At 34.3% G+C, this 18,750-nt stretch overlaps 1 protein-coding gene across 1 annotated transcript in view; it reads right to left on the reverse strand.

Moving 5' to 3' along the window:
• The window catches only part of LOC145935885 (uncharacterized), a 36,046-nt gene extending 17,429 nt beyond the window's left edge, over positions 1–18,617 (reverse strand). Inside the window, exons 1-7 of the mRNA XM_083037645.1 lie at positions 17,766–18,617; positions 5,826–5,886; positions 2,202–2,384; positions 1,413–1,672; positions 960–1,214; positions 700–885; positions 265–530 (exon numbers count right to left, since the gene is read on the reverse strand). Coding sequence (XP_082893771.1) covers positions 265–530; positions 700–885; positions 960–1,214; positions 1,413–1,672; positions 2,202–2,384; positions 5,826–5,886; positions 17,766–17,774 — 1,220 coding nt within the window. The 5' untranslated portion in view covers positions 17,775–18,617. The remainder of the gene's footprint in view (positions 1–264; positions 531–699; positions 886–959; positions 1,215–1,412; positions 1,673–2,201; positions 2,385–5,825; positions 5,887–17,765) is intronic.
• Between the last annotated feature and the right edge of the window lie 133 nt (positions 18,618–18,750).

Here is an 18,750-nt window from a genome sequence, read left to right on the forward strand (position 1 = left end):
TTAGAGTTAAATTAAAATAAAAATAAAAAGTATCTACTAAACATTCCAGAAATAAAATATCTTGAATTGCATTTTTTTTAAATTTATATTTTATGCTTGCAAACATTTATAGTATCTATTAATTTGATCTCTTAAGATGTTAAAGTAATGATAAATTAAATATAAATAATACTGTAAAAATAAATTAATAATATTCATGCGACAGTTTAGAATATTATTTCTAATAATTAAGCTGACGTGTTTATCTTGAACCACAATTCTTACCTATTATCCGTAAGTAATGCTTCCTTGGCAGCTTCGATCAGTGGATAAGGTCTACCATGGCACTTGCCGCGGAAATCGTCATTGTCTACCGACCAGAACATGATGCCTCCCAATTTCTTCTTGTTCACGTATCGAGCTTTCAGTTTGACTATCTCTTCGTCATCGTATCCCACCCACTGATTTTCTTTGAACGCGTACGGTCCCATGGCTTTGGGATTCGGCTGAACGACCTCCCATTCATCGGATTCCGCTATATTCTCGCAAATCTATATAATCACAATAATAATTTTTAAATATAATTTTATAAATAAAATGTATACTAATAATATGTATAAAATTTATATGCTTTTACAAATTTATATTATGTTAATATAAATGATACGCCTATATATATATTGTGTAGAAAAAGCTTCGATAAATTTGACATTATATCACCTCGTAATAGGCAAGATAGCCTTTTTCTCGAGTGGCATCCCCTTCGACACCCGGACCGTCCGCTGGTGATCCGAGGTCGGTCGCCTCCTGGTTAAACAGTGTGTACGAGCGACCATATGTTGGTATTCCAAGGATGATCTTGTCCGAGTACGCACCCTTCTCCAGGAGATGATTGATCGTGTAATCCTACGTGATCGATCAATTATCAATTGACTTGTCTAAGCAATACTACATGATCCTATACAAACGAATTTTCTTACAATAGTCAACTCGGCGTCGTAATTGTATTCGTTGTCCTCTTCCAAAGGATACAACGGCGAGTGATGATTGACAGCGGGCTCGTACGCAGAATGATAATCGTACGAGAGTAGATTAATGAAGTCCAAGTATTCGTTTAGTCTAGGTATGTCGTAACCCTTGTCTATGTATTCGATACCAGCAGGCACCGCCATCGATAACAGCAGCCTCGGTCTTCCGGTCTTCGAGGACTCTCGCTCGAATTCCTCGTAAAGTTCCTGCCAATTTACGCAATTTATTATTTTTAACTGATTTTCTACAAATCGCTTCTGAAGCAAAGTCGCAATTAGTCTTCCATCATTAATCTATATTTTTTTATAATATAAATCTCTTTGATATTCCCTTTTTTTCTTTTAAGGTTGCACAAGATTTCATATTCTTTTCTCGATACCATAAGAAACTGTTGAGACATCTACCTGCACCAGGTTGGCGTAATTGTCCTTATCTCGTGGTTTCCCGCCGTCTCTGAACGTCGGATATTCCCAGTCGAGATCGAGGCCGTCGAAATGATTTTGCCTGAGGAATTTGACGGCGTTCTTGACAAACTCTCGCCGTCTCGCGGGATCGGCCACCATCGGTGAAAATCTGCTGGAGCCCTCATTCCAACCGCCGATCGCCAGCATCGTCTTCAGATTCTTATTGTAAGTCTTCAGACCCGTAAACTTCGCGTATCCGCCTATCGAACGAGTTCCAATGTTAATCAAAGAGTGAAAGTTAAACATCGGCTAAGTCATCAAACATGTGATATGTTCTACATTCATCAATATAATGTGTTGCTAAACAAATTGAGACATATGCAGATAGATAAATAGCATTTTTTAAATAGAATATAATTAATATAAGAATGTTTAATTTAATATAAGAATGTCTTTTGTAATATAACTGAGAATAATATTTTTTAACACTCGATTGGTATTTGACATTTACTCTTTAATTTTCTTTAAAATTTCTCAGTATGTACACAATTGAGTTGTGTTGCTCTTAGGCTTATAATAAAATTACAAATATAAAGCCATCGACAATTTTAATTGTAATGACAATTGACTACTAATTTAAGGCGTCTAATTTTTTTTAAATGTCGATATAAAAATTCTCTTCGATAAGTTGATAATTAATCGTTGATAAAATTACGTGAGCATTGCAAATTGGAGATATAGTTTAGCAAATAATATAAATACAAATATTGTATATATTATTTTTGTTACCTTTCTCGACATCCTGATACTTGTCGAACGGTTTCAACGCATTTTCTTTCGTGAAGCCTCCGAATGCATAAATTAGATGTGTGCAAAGGTACGGATTTATGTTTTGAGGAGAGAATTTTGCTGTGCCGGGTCGGTACACCGACCAATTTGTGTAATAACAAACAATTTTGCGCTCGGCAATTCCTGAAAGAATAATAATAATCAAGAAAAATACAAATTCTCTCTTAAGATAATTTTTAAATACTTATTTGTATTGAAATAAGTCTCTTGTTTCATAATTAGTTTTTAATGAAATATAAAAAATCAACTTTACATTTTACATTGCATCTAAATATTTATAAAAATGATTTAGTCTTATAAAATAAGAGCATTAAAATCATCACTAAATATACATATATATTAAACTAATTTAATAATTACATTTCTTAAAGATTTAGATTTAAATACATTTATAGAGAGTAATTAAAAAAATATATAAAATATTTGAAACTCTCTAATTAAAATTCTCACACGTTTTTCTGAGAAGAAAAAAAATAAGACCGTTTTATTTCTATTTGTTCTCGCATAATAACTTCCCTATTTTCAACAAAAGTCTATTGAATAAAGAGACGGCGATGATAAATGTATTCCGGTGCATTCAGCTCGCGCCAAGTCGCGAAGAATCGCGACGCGGTTATTATCTTCAATTTCATCTTTCAATATTAGCTCGCGTCGCGACAGACACGTGTCGTTGCATTTTCGCAGCTGCTGAATGCGCACGCATATATTAAAAATGCATACGCATCACATATGCATCCAATACGCGTTTCGCATTTATGTATATATGTATAGCTATGCATACCTCGCGCACGCATGACACACTCACGCGTTAAACGTTTGCGAGAGAAAACCGAGAGAAATTGAAACGCGATTGGACTTTCGTTTACGTGTACGCGAAGAAATATATAGGCTTCAACTCACGCGGCAAGGTGTTACTAACTGACTCTAAAAAAAGTACATTTCAAACACCCGTTACATTTTTTTAAAGTGCAATTTTATTTGGAAAGAGAAAGAGATATAGCAATCTTTTAAATATATATAATTTATAGAAAATTTCTCGTACTAATTTTGTTTAAATTTTTAATTGCTTTTGACATTTTAACATTTTTGCATTTTTGCACGAATCTCTAAGATACTGTTTTTTACTGCAAAGTAAAAAATATATTCAATTCTGTTTATTCGCATTATTTTATAAATTGCTTTATAAAACTTGGTTTTCTCCAAATTATCCTCTATATAATATTCAATTTGTTGTAATTTTATAAGATGAAGACTCTTTTATAACGTTACATGATTACACAGGTGATCAGATTATATTATAATACAGAAGATGTGATCTGCGTTTATCTAACTTTCTTCAGCGAAATGTTACGACGAACCATAACGCCACGTAATCTGATCAAAAATAGTATTGCGAAAGCGAGGGATAGTATTACGCGATGGATATATTGTTTCTCGCGATCATCCAAGCGTTTAATTAGCCGAATGCATATATCTGTGTATGTATAGAGATAGAAAGAGAGAGAGAGAGAGACAGAGAGAAGTATGCATCTCGTTGCCCTGCTTCGCACGCGCATAATCGTTCTCGAAGGCTGACTTTGACGGCTCGCCGAGTTCGCGTGTGTTTGGCTACTCGTGTACTTTCGAGTTGCCGATGAATTTATCCGCCGTGCTTTCACCGATCGTGCATGAAACGAGGCCGAACATCATGTAAAAACAATACGAGCGACGCCTGCAAATTAAGATCCGCTGTTGACCCTGACCAGGACCTCGACGAGGTCGACAAAAATATCCCCGATCGATTGAAAGCGGTACGATTTGAGCGAGTTTAATCGAAGACGACATGTTTGCGCAAAGACGGTGTAATTCTTAAAATTACAGAGAAAAGATTAAATACTGTCTCACACATGTTAATTATAATTATATATTAACTGTTATAATTAAAATTTATACATTAAGATTTAATCTTTCTAATTATAAGCTTTAGTTTTAGAAGGTAAGAAAAACAAATTCTATATCTATGTTTATGTAAAATATATAGAAAAATTAATATTGATTGATATTTTATTACAATTCTTTTTAATACGCGAATATTTATTTCTATTATATATTTTATTTTCTATTCTCCTATTATTTGTTTATTATATTTTAATTTATATATTTAAAATAAAAATTAACATAACATTTTTAAATGTTAAAAATGTTCTTCTACTCATTTATATCTATAAAGTTAATATTTGAAATGCAAAGTATTAAATAATGATTACATACAATATCTCCGATATATAACAACGAATCCATAAATCCAAATAGGGCAAAATGTGTCATGAGACTTCTGAATATAGTGTATGCAACAAGTATTTGTGGAGTCCATCATCTCGACCAGCCTCGCAAAGATCGCCGATACAGGAATGCTTAAGATTCTCTTTCACTGCACAATGCTGATCGAGAGTCTACTCGTGATAATCCCACGCTATATATCGTCATTATACAAACGGCATATAGCAGCATTAAAGTACATAATATCGCACAGATAATGTCGAGTAAGAGGCTTGTTCGTGATCACACGTTTTTCCGGATTTGTTAGATGTGAGAAAAATCACGAGGCGAGGTTCTGCACCTTCATCGCGATGTGAAAAGTTTTATTGTTTTTTATTTAAAGCGATATACCACAAAGTGGAAGTCTTGACAGGTCATCGCTCGTTTACGAGACAGTTTGAAAAATTAGCACCTTACAAGAGCGAAGGAGAACGAACGTCCTTTCGTTTTCCTTCGCGAATTCCACTCCGATTCTCTCACTCTCATCAGTTACAGCATCGCTCTCGCGGAAATCATTATTGTTTGTGAGTTTCGCCAAAAGATGAAAACTCTAAGATACGTCAACAGGTGAATAAACACCTGTCGGACAAATTCGCCGATTCGATTTCGCAAGCTGTGGTTTACCTTTACCCTATCTAAGGAAACGCGTAAACTCTCTTCGAAATTTATCCCGAGCTATTGTTTCCTAAGAATTTATTTCTAAGATGCCATTTCTGCAAACACACACATACACACGAAGAATCTTGTTATGTACGTTTGTATTTGTAATTTACTATCACTCGTATATAATTATACGAATAAGTGTTCCGGTATTATTACAAACTGTAAATAAATATCAAATTAAGGAGCATCAATCAATTCTAAATTATAAGTAATTAAAGATCTAATCTAAGTTCGTTATTAAATTCAAAAGTATATAGATAAATAATAAAATCTTATATTTCACTTAATTTTAAATAGCTGGTATTTTAAAAGAATTTCAAAAAAAAATTGCGGATATTTTTTAAAATTATAAACATGCTAAAAAACTAGAAAATTGTATATTGTTAGTATTGATTAATTATTCTTATATATGTTGAAAAAAGTTGACAAGAAATTAGAATGAAAAATCGATAGTTGGGAAAATTATATACAATCGCGAGTCTCTTCCGTATTTAATTCCGTATTTAATTTAATTAAAACATATAAATATTAAATCTTACAACTTTCTCTCTTATGGTATAATTGTATTTTTATTAGGAAAGTCGTGGAGAGAGAGAGACTTACCATTTTGTATTGTCGCAAGTAGAATTCCCAAGCAGAGAATCAGCGACGCTGCTCGCATCTCCTGCAACGGAAAAAACGATGCGTCTCATTAATAATTCATCATTCGCCGGAGACGTATATAATACACATTGTGCCAAAGTGTGCTCGCTGAAGTGAGAGTCTCGCAGATAATTAATTCATAACGAGTGTCCAACTTTGGTGGCGTTCAATTTCTCGCGTGTCACCGACGAATTAATAATGAGTCAACGGAGATAGTCGGTGACTTCATCAATAATTGTGTCGATAAAAATTCAGTGAAATGATAGAAAGTCTACACATAACGATACGTTAACACATGTGAAATATGAAAAAAAAATTTACAAGAGAGAGAAATATATATATATGTATATAAAACATCTGATATAAATGCAAAGTTAATATTTCGCTTCTGTTTTCAACATTATCTATAATCGCAGCAAACAAATGCGAATTCATTATTCACATCGTGATAAATTAGGAGTCATAAGAGTTTGATTTGGAGAGAGCGTGTATTATAAATTTAAATTATAAATCTTTTTACATATGCATATCGCTCTGGGAATGAAAATTTCTAGTTTATTCGCATAGATCGATGTGTGAATTAAAGTCGGCATATATGTATATGAAATACGTTCGGGGGTTACGCGATACGTCGGTCCCACTTGTAACCGCTTATGTAACCGCAGAAAATGTAAAGTACACGACGAGATGCACTTGTTCCCAGCTCTTGGGGCTCAACCCGAGCGCAATCGCGGGGGGTCCGAGATGTCTGGATTAATAAAGATCGATGACATATATACACGTATCGGGATGTCGAATGATAGTGTCATGACACACACATACACAGGAGCGACCACTCCTCGTTACATAACGGATGTGTAAAGAGAAAGCAAGAAGAAAGAACGCAGAGCGCGACTTTCTCGTGGCGCGTTTCGGGTGGCGAGTTTCGCGAGTTATGTTAACGTTACGTTGTAAAATGTGTAACGCTACCACACGCCATCGTGATATGAACAATTAGCGCCTTCGTGGACCCTGAAAGCTTAATGAGCCGGACAAAAATTCCGGGCCTGCGGAAATCGCGAGCGAAGCGCGGAAGATATAATGCAATGATGATCTAACGGGTCCACCTTAATTACAGTGAAACTCGAAACATATCCGAGATGTTACTACCGGATATCTAAAACTGTCGAGGTTTTTTTCAATCATAGATATTAAGAGAAATTGCAGATGTTGAAGTCGATTGATAAAAGTTTGACGAATGAAAAAATAAATAATTGCGAATCAGTTTTAATTATTTTCGCACAATAATCATTTAATTTCAGGCCTAATTGTGACGTTTCATATTGTATATATCTTTCTCTTAATTATTCTTCTCTCGACTATTTAATTTTTAATATATACAATAAATTAATGTTATTTTATACTTTTTAAAGAAAGAGAGAAGATATGTAATTCATTATATGTAAAAAAAAAATTAAGAAAAGTTTTTCAGCTTTTTATTTACGTTTTTAGGCAACATGTGACAATATCGATACAATGCACTGATTTTTAATTAACGCGTAATTACAGCTGATTGTGCAAATTCCGGCTTGCTTTCGAAATACACAATTAACACCTTTTGCAATTGCACAGACACCTGTCTGCAATCACCGCGACTGATAATCATCTCATTCAGCGTCACGATACGTCGTGATTTGACTTCTTCTTCGCGCACGTGTCTACCTTCCCTCCCGCAAAACAGTGACCTATGTATGCGACTAGCATGTGCAGGGTGGGTCAAAAAATCCGGACCCCTTTAAATGTCAAATAACTTTCTACGCGATGCTGAAGATCCTTGGAAAGCGAATACACGACGAGCGAATCAAGGGAGAGCGTTCTCCAAGCGCACGCACACACGCGTGCATCGATCTTCCGCGACGAAGCACCCGGGTAGCTGGTGGCTGGTCATTGCTTCGACTTTCTGGGAGTTTCGTAACCGGAACGGAAGTTCGCGTCGCAAACCATCCCCCTTCCTCTCGCTCTCTTCGTCGTCTCGGAGAGCCTCGTGTGTGAATGATTTCTGATGTTATTTTATAGAAATAGTCAATTCAGTGAAAGCAGTTTAAGAATATTTGGTCATTTTCTCTTTTACGTGATTTTAATTCAATTCGATAGATAAGCTTGTGAATTGATAATAAATACAGATGTTGTACAAATAAAATTATTTCAATTTTATATTATATTTATACGTGTAGTCTAACGTATATTATTAATATTATATAAATCTTAATTACTTGCCTATCGCGCCATAATTATTGGTATTATTATTCCAGAGAAATGATTTCTAAATTACGACTCATCAAGAAAACTTGTACTATTAACTAATTTTTTGTTACATCTATCTCTCTTTCTCTCTCATGGAATAATTAACTTTGACCTTACTCAGATGTTTCAACGCGACGCGAAAAAACTTCGGAATGTATCCATTTACGTACATGTGTGTGTGTGTGTGTGTGTGTGTTAATCAAGAATCTCTCATAATCAAGAGGAAAGGTTCATTTACGATATGAGATACTTAATTCTGCATATAGCAGACTTAAGCATAAATTCTAGATTGAGATTCTTATATGTCACTTGAATATCCAGATTTATAAATTCCCATTTTTTGTTGTCGTCGACAAAGACCAATTTGTGTCCAAAAACAAATCGTCACGAATACATTTTGTGACACAAGAATACAGTTATTTTTCGTCTAAAAAATAAAATCTTGATAATATAAAAAAATTCATTATATCACACATGTCGTATTATCTCTTTATCCCTTTTCCTTTGTCTACGAATTATTATATATTTTTTAAAAATATTTTCTCGATAGCGACGTTACATTTTATTTATTTAATAACTTTCATACATGAATCCCGTTTCTTCGCATAACAATAAATTATGGTATATTAATTATTATTAAATCTGGATATCAAGGATATTCTAAAAGATTTTATTATTCAGTCGATGTGTCTATCTAATAATATTTAATACGGATAACGGTTTTGCTCAATCAGAATAGATGTGTTGGTATTTCTATAATCGTAATTATATAATTGATACGTGCGCAGAGTATCGGTATTATGTAAACGATCTTGCCGCGTTGCATATACAAAAAGAAAGTGATAATAACGACAACAATAATATTATGCAAATGATTGCATGCGCGCATCTTCAACCCGAGTTTTTACCAAATTGTTTCCAGCGATTGTCGACAATTTCGCCTAACAATGTAATACGCTGCATTTCGCTCAAGTATTCGGTACCGGTTGTTGAACCAGTCTAATCTGTAATCGGTTTTCGCGGTGAAATACCAACTGGTCGCCGGGTTCTGGTCGATCGAGAAATAACCGAAGGTCGGGACATTTCGAGAATGCGAATTATTTAATGTACCAAGTTGCATTTATGTTTCTCTCGACTGACACGTTTTCCATCTCGCATTTACATCGTTGATAAAATTATGATATAGTAACTGATGTCTCGCGTTAATAAACAAATAATATTTTCATACATTTTTGTTAGTATAATAATTTCCGTTCGTAATTCGATATATAATTGAGATTATCGAAAGTATTTAAAATGTAATACATCTCACGAAACATCTCATTTTTTGGAATGAAAAATCGATTACCCGATCAGCTGATGCACAGGAAGAGACAAAGGAAAATATATTTTTCTCTTCTACAAATTAAATTTTCTCATAACTTTCGAAGAGATAGAAGCATTCGAATTCTTAGAGAACTTTATGCTTCGAAATATATACAGTGTATTTTCTAAATCAAATTTCGCAAGATGATTACACTAATGTTAATTTATCGAGTGCTTATTGAAATGCTTATTGAAATGACAGTTAATAACTATCTCGACAATAAACTGATATCGAACTTTATTACAGATTCAAATCGCTCTTTATCTATAAAACTATAAATATTTTCAAATTATTTGAAGTAAAGAATAATTTTAGTGTCTTCTTGAAAATCTCTTTTGTATTTTTTAATGCGCAAGTATAATTTAATATACAATTTAATATGTGCAATTCTATTGTATCTCTTTTCAGCACTAGTGTCCATTTTTCCTTTCTTCTCTATTATTTATATTTATAATCATGTCTTCTTTTGTATAAATTTTTTCACATTCGAAATTTGAAGATGACAAGTGTTTTTTAGCATTTAAATCGTTTTGTGATTTGCATTTTATTAACTGCGCCAAACTATAATTCGCCGATGCAAATTTTATAACGTCGTCGTTTCTTTCGCGAAGGAATTCCGAGTTAACGTTTTTTGTTATCTCGATATTTATCGGTCTCGATCCTGCGGGAATAAACGAAAAGAGGAAGGCAGAGCACGAGAATAGAACCCGTTCACCAACCGGAGCTATCGCTATAATAATGCAGACGGCATCCCGGTTGACCTTTCATACTACGCGCAATATATTTCCAGAACCAGATTTCTGGACGTCCAAGAGGTTGTACAAAAAACAACTATGCTGAATATTGTCGTTGTTTACGCGTTATGTCAGGAATAATGTAGTTCTCCGGCTATTTTTGAGGGGCCTCGACCTTTTTTATTTCGCTGTTAATTGCTGATCCTCGAAATGGCAGAGAAATTCAAGAATGCAGTTTGTGCAAGCAGTACTTTTTGTATTTAGCAACTTTGCCGAAGCGGTCTCTGTTAATTTTTAAAAAACTATAATAAATTGCATAATGACACATAACACACACAGACCCACATAACACAGATATATATGCTAATATTCAATAGGTACATAGTTTACATATCCAAATATTCCACGATATACAGATTTCTAGATGTTTGTTAATAATTACTAATTGCCAATAATTACTATGTGGAGACATATCCCTCACGGACAAAAATAAATTATTATCAATAAATGTACGCCCCATTCAAATAATAAATCATTTTTCTTCGAAAGAGAAAATCACAAGAAAATATAATGAAAGAATCATACATAATAATATGCATTTGATGTACTGTCATTATATCATATTTATATTTTACACGATTTCTCTTTCTTAGAGGAGTTATAATTTCCATGTTATACAATTTACAATATTTACAATAATTTCTCTAACATGTTTACTTTTTCATGTAATAATGGCATGTATATATATATATATTTTTTTTTCTGTTTTCTCATTTTATTTAATCTAAAACGTACCTAACTCTAACCGAATATAATTACTCGCGCGAAGCGAGGTTATATTATTCTTTGATAATAAAATATTAAAAATTGCAACTCATGCATAAAAATTATTATTGCAATGCATCAATGCAATCAATGCATAAAAAATATATTAATGAATTATGCAATGCATAACAATTCAGTATTTAAATGTTTAACAAAAAATGCGAATAAAAAATAGAATTTTCTACAAGAATCTTTTGATCAAAATACCTACGGTTTCATTAAACTCACACATCTCTATACGTCTGCCACGCTGCGCGGTTCGCGCGAGACTGATCATCAGTCCAATCAGTCTCGCAATAATCGATATGTCTCGCAGTCTCGCGCGAGACGCGTAACGTGACGGATGTGTGGGATGTACTAATCTAATGAAAAGGTTAGAAAGAGAGAGATGTTTTCGTCGGGTCCGGTTTATTCTTGGCTGTGAAGTTGGGTTTCGCCGTTAGTTGGCGACACCGCTGCGCAGTCTTGCGGTCGATGGTGGGGATTAGTCTCGTGCGAGATGTGCAGCGTGGTGGACGTATGGGATGCATGCGACTAATGGAAAGGATAGAAAGAGAGAGATGTTTTCGCCGGGTCCGGTTCATTCTTGGCTGTGAAGTTAGGTTTCGCCGTCAGGTGGCGACACCGTTCAGAATCTTGCGGTCAGCAGTTTCGCGCGAGACGCGCAGCGTAATGGGTGTGTATAGACGTGCGAATCTAATGGAAGCGCAGGTATTTTGATCGATTCTTGTAGAAAATTCTATTTTTTGTTCTCTGTTAAAGAGAATTAAATATTAAATGTTTATACATTGCATAATTAATTGATATATTTTTATGCATGCATTGCAATAATCATTTTTATGCAAGAAATTGCCATAATTGGTTTTTTACTGAAAATCGCGGTGGCCGGATTTATAAACCGGATTTATTTAATTAAATGACAGGTTATACAGTGCTATAACAACTCTTTAACGATATGAAAATATATATGCGACATTCTTGATCTGAAATCTTTCTTATTTCTGACCTCGGTGCGCGCATACTTGTGGTGCGCGGGCGATCGCGATTTCATTTGTTGCTATTTGACCGCGTTGCATGCAAATAAGATTTAATTTCACAAGTCGCTTCTAACGTTTATTCATTAATCGAATCAAATTGAGTTTCATAAATCTTACTGAAATCATTAATACAATTGCACAGCTAATCATATTTTAAGGCTACATTTGTATTATATTCGAAGCAAGTGATTCGAATGTAATTATAAATATAATTGTTTTAAATACAACATTAAAGTGAAATTCGCATAGAAAATGGGACACTTATAAAGAATAAATAATTATAATTTTTCTACATGTTCTGCTTTAATGTAAGTTATCATTTACTTTTTTTCATATACTCTACAATAATTGCACACAATTGTATTATTAATATTTATTATATTATTTTTTAAATAAAATATCACAACTTGTATCATTCAATTCATATTTATCGTATATTAGCACTAGAGTTTCCCAATATTAAATTAATTTGCACGCATCATTAGCTATAATTAACATAAAAAGTTACTGCAACTTTCGCGTTATCGAGTTTTCGTCACGATTAAACGCCACTTTCGAGCCGCAATCATTTCACTGCCGTCTCGAAAGTAAAGGAAACGTAAAATCGATTTGAGTTGTCCTGGAAGACTGTGCTTCATTCACTTTTACTTTCTACGGAATTCGCCTTCAGGGCATTTGGACTCTCGCTCTCCTTCGTGGAGAATTAATAGGCCGATTATGCCGGCAATTAAGTCTTCTTTGTCGATTCGAGCCACAGAGCGACGATTCGTTAACTCTTGTTCACGTTAAAAAGAGAAAGATTGCTCGAATTTAGGAAACTATTAATTCCTATCTTCTATTTACGTATCATAAACAAATAATTCATTTTTAAAAATAAAATGTAGTGACAAAGAAATTTTGTCTTAGCTTGTTCTTTATATATATCTTCTCTCAATTTTATAGTATTTATTAATTTCTATTTTTTATGTAATTTATTTCCTCTTCTTGACGAAATATCTCCAAATGTATTTGATAAATAATTTTTGAATTAAGTATTTCCTCTTTGATTAAAATATTTCGCATACCAACATGACAATGAAATACTACTTGTTGATGATGAAGAAATGCTTTCCATTATATTTCCATTTGTGGTTAAGTATAAATTAACATATGATGATGATGTCAGAGCTTTCGAATATTGATAAACGAATAAAATTAACGATGGTGATGTCAGAGCTTTCGCAATCGCGAAATAAGATGATTCCGAAGATGCTTGTTTACTTTAATTCACACGTGGAAACAAAATATTCCAATTAAACACAAAAATATGATAAAGAGAATCTATATCTCCTATATATTAAACAATAACAGCTTTAATAAATTAAATTAATCTGTTGGGAGGGTCTCCTTGACAGTTGCTTCCTTGAAGCTCAAATTTCATTAGCCCATAAATTCGTCTCTGAATTTAATTTGTACACGAAATCGTTTGAATAAAAATAAATGTTGAGAAGACACGTAATAGCATCGTATTGAGTACGTTAAACTGCATAGTAGCGATAATAAAGTTGCATTTAACAACGATGAAAGATCTTGCCTCGAGCTGCGATCGAAAGGTCGACCGCTTTCCGTCCTCCGTAAATGTCTTTTATATTTCAACTTCTATCTCCGACTTGTCGTTTTTCTCTCCTCTAAAGGAGGAAACTTTTCATTTCGGGACATCGGCTTCTTTCACGCATTCCTCCACGTGTGTCTCGTGGACACGCAAATATCCGCGACGTATTCGCGTTGAAGGTCATCGACAACAAGGTCGGTCTCAATCGGCATTAAAATCGTGCATCTCTTCGGAGTATAAAATGTATTTACTTTCACTTAGGAAGCTGCATCGTATAACGCATGATCAATCCATATTTAAGATATGTATTTTTTTACTTTTGAACCGGTTTAATTAACGGAGAAGACAGGAACCACAGATTTTTCAAGAATGAGTCGAATAAATTAATTAAAACACTTCTTCTCTAGAAAAAAAGTATCCTGTTATATTCAAAAATACCTATATATTAGCCGAAATATTAAGTATATAATAATTAACAAATGATTTTTTAATGACGTGGCTGAATTAAATGCTTTAAGGCGAAATCTGATTTTGCAGAAATAAATAAATTATAAATCCATATTATAGGATTATTTGGTGATCTCGACGACTTCAGTCCTGCCGATCATGTTCGTGATTTTTTTTTATTCGTTAGATTAAAAGCGCGACTTTTTCGCGGCTTCCAAAATGATGCAAATTGCTCTCGTTGATTCGCGGAGGAGCTGAAGGATTACAACGTCCCAGTCTCGATTTCGCAATCGAATTGCCACACGCGCTCGCTCTTTCTTTGCGGCGTGCAACGATTTAAAGTGGAGTTGCATTGCGAGTTGGAAGGTCCCCTCCTTTTTCCATCCGTCTCTCGAGAGGAAGCCGATGATCGTGTTCCCAGGTATTCGATATGCGGTTATAGATCGCGCCCTCGAATGATCTCTTCCATTGCAGCGCGATTCGCGATACGTTCAATCGCGCGTAAATCCTGAGAAGTTGCGCCGCTGATCTACTATCGTTGTAAGAGAGAGAGATACGCGGTAAAAGGTTCGTTATATTTTTCCCAGAGCCTTCTAAATCGATCTTTTTCCGAGGATTATTCCACAGAAAGTGAGCCAATTATTACTGTAATAAATCTTGAATTTTTCATCTTTTCGCTCTTCAATATTTATGTCGATTACGAAAAATATGCAGATTTAAAAGAAAAATATGAAAGATCGTTATATCGTATATATTATTAAATTAAAAAAATATATATCTGTTTTTAGAAGAATGTGTATAAATTATATACGATTATGATTATATCTATATACATAATGATTACATAAAGCGCAATATAATTTAAGGATTTGTACCTTGCGATAAAGAGATAATTATAATAAGTGAAAGAATAACTATAATAAAGAAAAAAATACTGTGTTTTTAATGTGTATCATATGCAAATTGTTGCAGACTGCGGTAAAAATCAATCGACCGAAATACTTGGATTTGTAAAGTAATGTAAAATTTAAAAATATAAAAAAAATTTTTTTTTTTGCGCGAAAACCATAAAAATTTATTCGAGAGAACGTAGGTATGCGTGCGTATCTCAATTTCTATCAGTAGACGCATCGTCTATTATATAGAACAGTAAAACGCATACACTTGCACACGTGGAAGTGAGATTACGTGAATAAATTTGATCCTGCTTTCACTACCTAAAATTCGAGTGAAAATTAATTCAAATTAATTCAAATGACCGGTGGTACCACTTCATGTCTCTATAATACTTGATGGAATATTATTCCGTAATACTTGATAGAATAGTACTTCGACTTGCAGTTCAACTATGTAATAGTCGCATATTAGCTACAAATAAAATTAAAAGTAATAAATCAAGCTAAAAACTGAAGTAAATCGTAAGTGCATATAAAAGAATAATATATAGAATATATATAAAATACGAACTGTAACATTGGAATATAAACGTGATTACATAACGTGATTACATTATATCTTCCACTTTCCATCTTTTATTTTTTTTCGAGCAACCGTATTAAATTCAACTATTTCCTTATATGTATATACTTTGCACAATGTTACTCTTGAAAAATTCCATGTTGAAAACTTTCAAGTTTACTTTTTTCAAAATAATATCCTTCGCACTCAGGATCGGAATTAATTATCGTAATGAATCATTACAATAACGTAATTAATTATTTTACAATCAATTATTTCCATTATAGAATAATAGTCGTGCTTGCCTAGGAGATATTCCTTTCCCTCTTCATCTTTTTCTTTCTCTTTCTCACTTTCGTGCTCATTAAACTCCTCGTCGACTCGTTGAAAGCGTGACTAGTGAGATGCAAAGCAAAAGAGGGGAGAAAAATAAAAAAAAAAAGAAAAAAAGAAAAAGGAGCAAACGCCTACGCCTATACGGACGTGCCCATATAAATTCGCACTTCTCGCAATAACTCTCTGGTTCTCAAGGTTTTTTCCCCGCTCGTGAATCGCGTTTTGATACCGCGGGGCGAATATGCAAGTCAAATGTTTCTCCCTCGCCTCCTCCGGGTGTGTTGTTACTCAACGAAGCAAATATACATATATATATATATACCTATCTTTCCTCCCGGAATCCGATCTCTAAGATATCTCCGATTTTTACCCTCGTCTCACCTCACCGAGTTACGTCAAAAGGTGGATTGCTTTGCGCTCGCGTGGAATCATATATAGGATCATATAGGATCATATAGGATCATATAGGATCATATAGGATCATATAGGACAGATCACGACCGCAATCAAGTGTATACGATTTCTCGTTAATATCGATGCAATTTCAATCACGATCGCGCTCGCGCGGAACTATATATGTACGTATCTATATCGTGCTGTCCCGGTAACGATAAATTGCTAACTGTGAACGGGAAATGAAGTATAATTGAGTTTGAGCAACGGAAATGTAACGGAAACTCTCTCGCGGAAACGCCTCCTTCGGGAGGAAGTTTCCGAATAAACATTATTATTCATCGCGCAAGAAGAGATCCCGCAATGGCCGGTCGCAGGCTTCACCTGTGCGTTGCGTTTGATACAAAGATAACATACATTCGAGCACAGGAAAGTCCGCACTTCCCGTCTAAGCGCAGTCCTTGTGTTACTTTTCCGAGAGTGTTTCGACATAAATTCTAATGTCGAAATACCTGTCAAAAGTGTCATAAGTCGATGTAAAGTTAAACGTTAAGTCAAAATATTGACTTCCCTTTTCTCTCTCGCGACAAATAATAAAAAAAAGACTCGTTTAATATTATTCATTAATATTATTAACAAATTTGTGTGTGGCAACTTTTCAGAATCTATTTAAATGCATATTTGAGTGAAGAAATAAATGGGAAAGATTAAGATTCGCGCGTGGTTGCGATATAGATATGATAATAGATATGAAAAAGAAGATTGCACGTTTCTTCTTGAGAATTGTCAAGAGAGAAACTACTAATAAAACAGCGTATTCATTATCACCTTTGATGAATGTTGATGTAACAAATGTTAATGAGAAATGCTTATCTTATTATACCAATCGGATAATGACTTATCTCATTGTAAGAGTGAAATTGCGTTCTCCAATCCACGTTTACTTCTTACTCTAATCACCTAGGGACTCAGTTTCAGTCAGGAAATCATTCAGAGAGAAATGAACGTGATCATTTTTAGAAAAGTTTTTACCGGATGTTAAAAAAAAATTTGCACACGAGATTTCTAATTAAAATTAAATTTAAAATTATTCTAAGATTAATTTTTCCGATCCAGTGTATAATATATTTGATTGATACTTTAAACTCAAGTTTTAACCTTTTCAGAATAAGTTTTCTAGAGATATATTAAAATTAAACTGTTTTATATGACTAATTTAACACAATCGTCTTATTCTGGTTATACTCTTGTTATATTAATCATACTTTGATCCAACCTGTTCTAGAATGTTTTCTTTAGAAAATCACACTTTGTCACCAACAATTTCAAATGCTCATTGTCAGATTGTAGTTAGAGAAATTGAAGGAGGACTAATAATGACCTAATGATGACTCAACTAACTACTGAATTGGAGAGTGAAATTACTCTTACCCAGTCCATGTTAACTGCTCGATCTGATCCTCCGGTGATGACTTAGTGTCTCGCCTGTCTTCAGAGTCAGAAGTCTTTCTCAGCTTGAACACATCGCGCATCAGCAGGTGCATCTGCTTTCTGATGCACGTGATCCACAGTGGCTGACAAGACGATGCGATCGTCGTTGCACTCGTGACCTTGTACCTGGACGATGACACTGGAGAAGGACGACGTCGCGGCACTTAAAGTAATTATCTGCGAACGAATCGCGCCAGCAACGTTCTCCAGGACGAGGAGCGAACGACTGACTTAGCTAGCGAAGGTGGACCACGAGCGCACTGTTACTTTCATGGGGAATCGTCTCCCATACTACAGCTACTAGCACCTTCGTGGGACAACATCGCCAACCGGTGTTGGGTCCCACCAACCGGAACCGCGTTTCCAGTCCTTCGCGATGCCGGGGAGGGCCCCCCCAATGCAAAATCTCCGGCGTGATGCGGCGGCAGAGGTGAAAGGAAAACATTTCTTCGCTGTCTACCTCTACCGCTGCCGGTTCGCTTCTGTTCGTTGAGCATGCAAGATTGTATTGGATATAAAGATTATCGTTAAACGGGAAACTTTGAAGATGTTGAAGCTATTATTTGTTTTTTCTAATCTGTGTAATTAGAATTCGATTAAACAATATGTGATAAGATAAAAATATCTTTTATAATAATTGTTCATTAGAGGAACAAATAAATTATTCCTAAAGAATGTCTCCTAAGGGCCAGTTTCACCATCTCCGACTAACTCAATCGGCCGATTAAACTATATCTTTGTCTCTTTTCAGGTACGTTATTAAAAAGACAAAGATATAGTTTAATCGGAGGTTGAAATTAATCGACGTTGGTGAAACTGGCCCTAAGAAATGCTCGACAAATTCAAAGTTTATCCGTGTACAATTTATTTTGATGTAAAATTCACATATAGTAGTTGTGAGATAGTATCAAAAAAATAACTAAAC

Source organism: Prenolepis imparis, unplaced genomic scaffold (genome assembly GCF_030444845.1).
Source record: "Prenolepis imparis isolate NDT839.2.m4 unplaced genomic scaffold, iyPreImpa1.0 SCAF_5, whole genome shotgun sequence".
Lineage (NCBI taxonomy): Eukaryota > Metazoa > Arthropoda > Insecta > Hymenoptera > Formicidae > Prenolepis > Prenolepis imparis.